Raw genomic sequence first — 2,162 nt, 5'->3', positions numbered from 1 at the left:
GGAGTGGGAGGGATAGTAACGGTAGGGGGGCAGGGCAGGGGGAAGAAAAGGAGGTGGTTGGGAGGAGGACAGGGTTGGGGATGGGAAGGCGGCGTGGTGGTTTGAGGGGTCCAAGGACGGGCGCCAAGCAACGGCGCTCCATTAGACGCAAACAGCACCGCTATCAAACTGCCCCCCCACCTGCCGCATGCTGGCCACGTGCTCCGCGGGCGCGATGTAGCAGTGCCCCTCCGACAGCCGCCCCTTGGGGACCAGTGCGAGGTACGTCGACTGGCCGATCGCGATGGTCATATGGCGGGGGCGGCGGGAGGACGAGAAGCAGTGGTTGCAGGCGTCCTCGGCCTTCTGCTGGCGGTTGAAAGAGGCCACCTGGGGGGGAGAGGGGGATTTGTGTGTGTGTGTGTGTCTGTGTGTGTTTGTGTGTGTTTCCGTGTGTGTGTGTGTGTGTGTGGTTTTGTGGGGAGGGGTGTGTGTGCGTGTCTTCGGACAGTTGCGGGTGGGGGGTGCATTGGCGCGTGTGTGTATGTGCGTGTGGCATGTGTGTGAGTGTGTGTGTGTGTGTGCATGTACGGTGCGTGTACGATTTGAGCAGTTGCTGCAAGGGGTGCAGTGTCAGAACGGGCAGTTCGGCGGGCTGAGGATCAATGGGGCAGCCGTCATGATGAGGCACAAATGTGAAGCAAGACGGCGAGAGGTCTCAAAGCACGATGAGAAGGTGGCGAAAGGAGACGAGGCGGAGGGGCCCGCATCGAGGGTTCTGAGAGGGGCGTTGCAAGGGAGGGAGAGCGGGGAGGCTCCGGAGCCCCCGGGGCCCCACCTGCCGCGCCTTGTCCCTCGCGGCCTGCTGCTGCGCGTCGCCGCGCCGCTTCTTGGCCTCAAACCTGAGGGTATGCGTGGCGGGGAGTGCAGGAGGGCGGGTCGGGCGCGAGAGGGGAGCCGTGCGGATGGTAAGCGGATGATGGGGCCGGCGGGATCGCAACAACATCGCGTAGGCTCCGCAATGGGTAAGCAATATCTCCTCAGGAGCAGACGAGATGGGGCAAGAGCACAGCGCACGATCCCAGATCACCCTCAGATCATCATCACATCATCCTCGGATCACCCTTCAGATCACCCCAGATCAGATCGCTCACAGCTCGAGGCCGCCGTCGTGATCGTACTCCGCATCAGGGTCCAGCTCGTTGCCCTTGTAGCGCTTGCGGGCCGCGACCTGGCGCAATAAGATGAGGACAAACGGGTACATGGGTGCGCAGGCAGGGTGTGTGAGTGTGTGTGTGTGGGGGGGGGGGGGGCGGAGGTCGGGCGGGAGCCGCGACGAGCCGAGGCGGTCCAAGCTTTTTGCGGGCAGGTTGGGCCGCACTGAGGGCGCCGCACTGAGGGGCGACCTCCGCACGGCCCCCAGCCCAAACAAACAGGACTGCAATGCTCGCCGCCAGCGGCGGGGCGCGGACGGGGCGCCGTGCGCGTGCGCCAATCGGACCCACGTTGCGCGCGAAGGCTGCGTCCATGTCATCAGCGCCGGCGTCGTCGCCATACTTGGCGCGCTTCACCAGGGTCTGGTTAGAAAAAGAGGGCGCGGCGGGGATTAGCGCGGCGGGGTTTGGCGTGGCAGCAGGGGGCGTGCGTGTGGAGTGAGGATGTTAGGGGAGGGGAGGGCGGGCGAGAGGGGAAATTTTGTCGCACGAGGCTGCGGTTGCTAGGATGCAGGGGTGGAGGGGGGCGAGGCTCGGCCAAAGGTCGCAGCGGCAGGGCCCCGCGGCGGCAGGTGAGCCGGAGCAAGGGGGAGGGGGCTGTGGACGGCTCAGCTGGCCGGCGCCGGGGCGCGCAGAGGCGGACACAGCGCGGAGGCGGCTCTGCACACCGCCAAAGAGCCTCAGACCCCGAGGCGCGGGCTCGTGACGCGGCCACATTTTTTTTGCCCTCTTGTCCCCTTAGGTGTCGCACCTGCGAGGCACCCCTGCCTGCACCAACAACCGACGCCCCCCATCGCCGTCACCAGCAACCTCCCAGAGCGACTCCCCCATAACAAACAACCCTTCTCACCACCCCAGAGCTCGGCGTTGAAGCCTCCACAATCCCAAACACTCATACAAAAAAGAGGAAGGGTGTCGAACCGCCCACCTGCAGGTCCACCGCGTCGTCATCAGCATAGTACCGCTCCT

The 2,162-nt window shown here is 65.3% G+C and overlaps 1 protein-coding gene across 1 annotated transcript; it reads right to left on the bottom strand.

Annotated features, from left to right (window-relative positions):
- Window positions 1-141: 141 nt before the first annotated feature.
- MNEG_16439 (hypothetical protein) lies at window positions 142-1,910 on the bottom strand (the record flags this gene model as incomplete). The annotated part of the gene is made up of 5 exons (XM_014035091.1): window positions 142-369; window positions 818-881; window positions 1,134-1,210; window positions 1,485-1,556; window positions 1,839-1,910. The coding sequence occupies 5 exons, from the start codon at window positions 1,908-1,910 to the stop codon at window positions 142-144; spliced, it is 513 nt and encodes a 170-aa protein (XP_013890545.1).
- Window positions 1,911-2,162: the final 252 nt, after the last annotated feature.

Source organism: Monoraphidium neglectum (genome assembly GCF_000611645.1).
Source record: "Monoraphidium neglectum strain SAG 48.87 unplaced genomic scaffold scaffold06369, whole genome shotgun sequence".
In the NCBI taxonomy this organism is placed as follows: Eukaryota; Viridiplantae; Chlorophyta; class Chlorophyceae; order Sphaeropleales; family Selenastraceae; genus Monoraphidium; species Monoraphidium neglectum.
The sequence above is the reverse complement of the archived record's forward strand: the minus strand, read 5'-3'. Positions and strand labels throughout refer to the sequence as shown.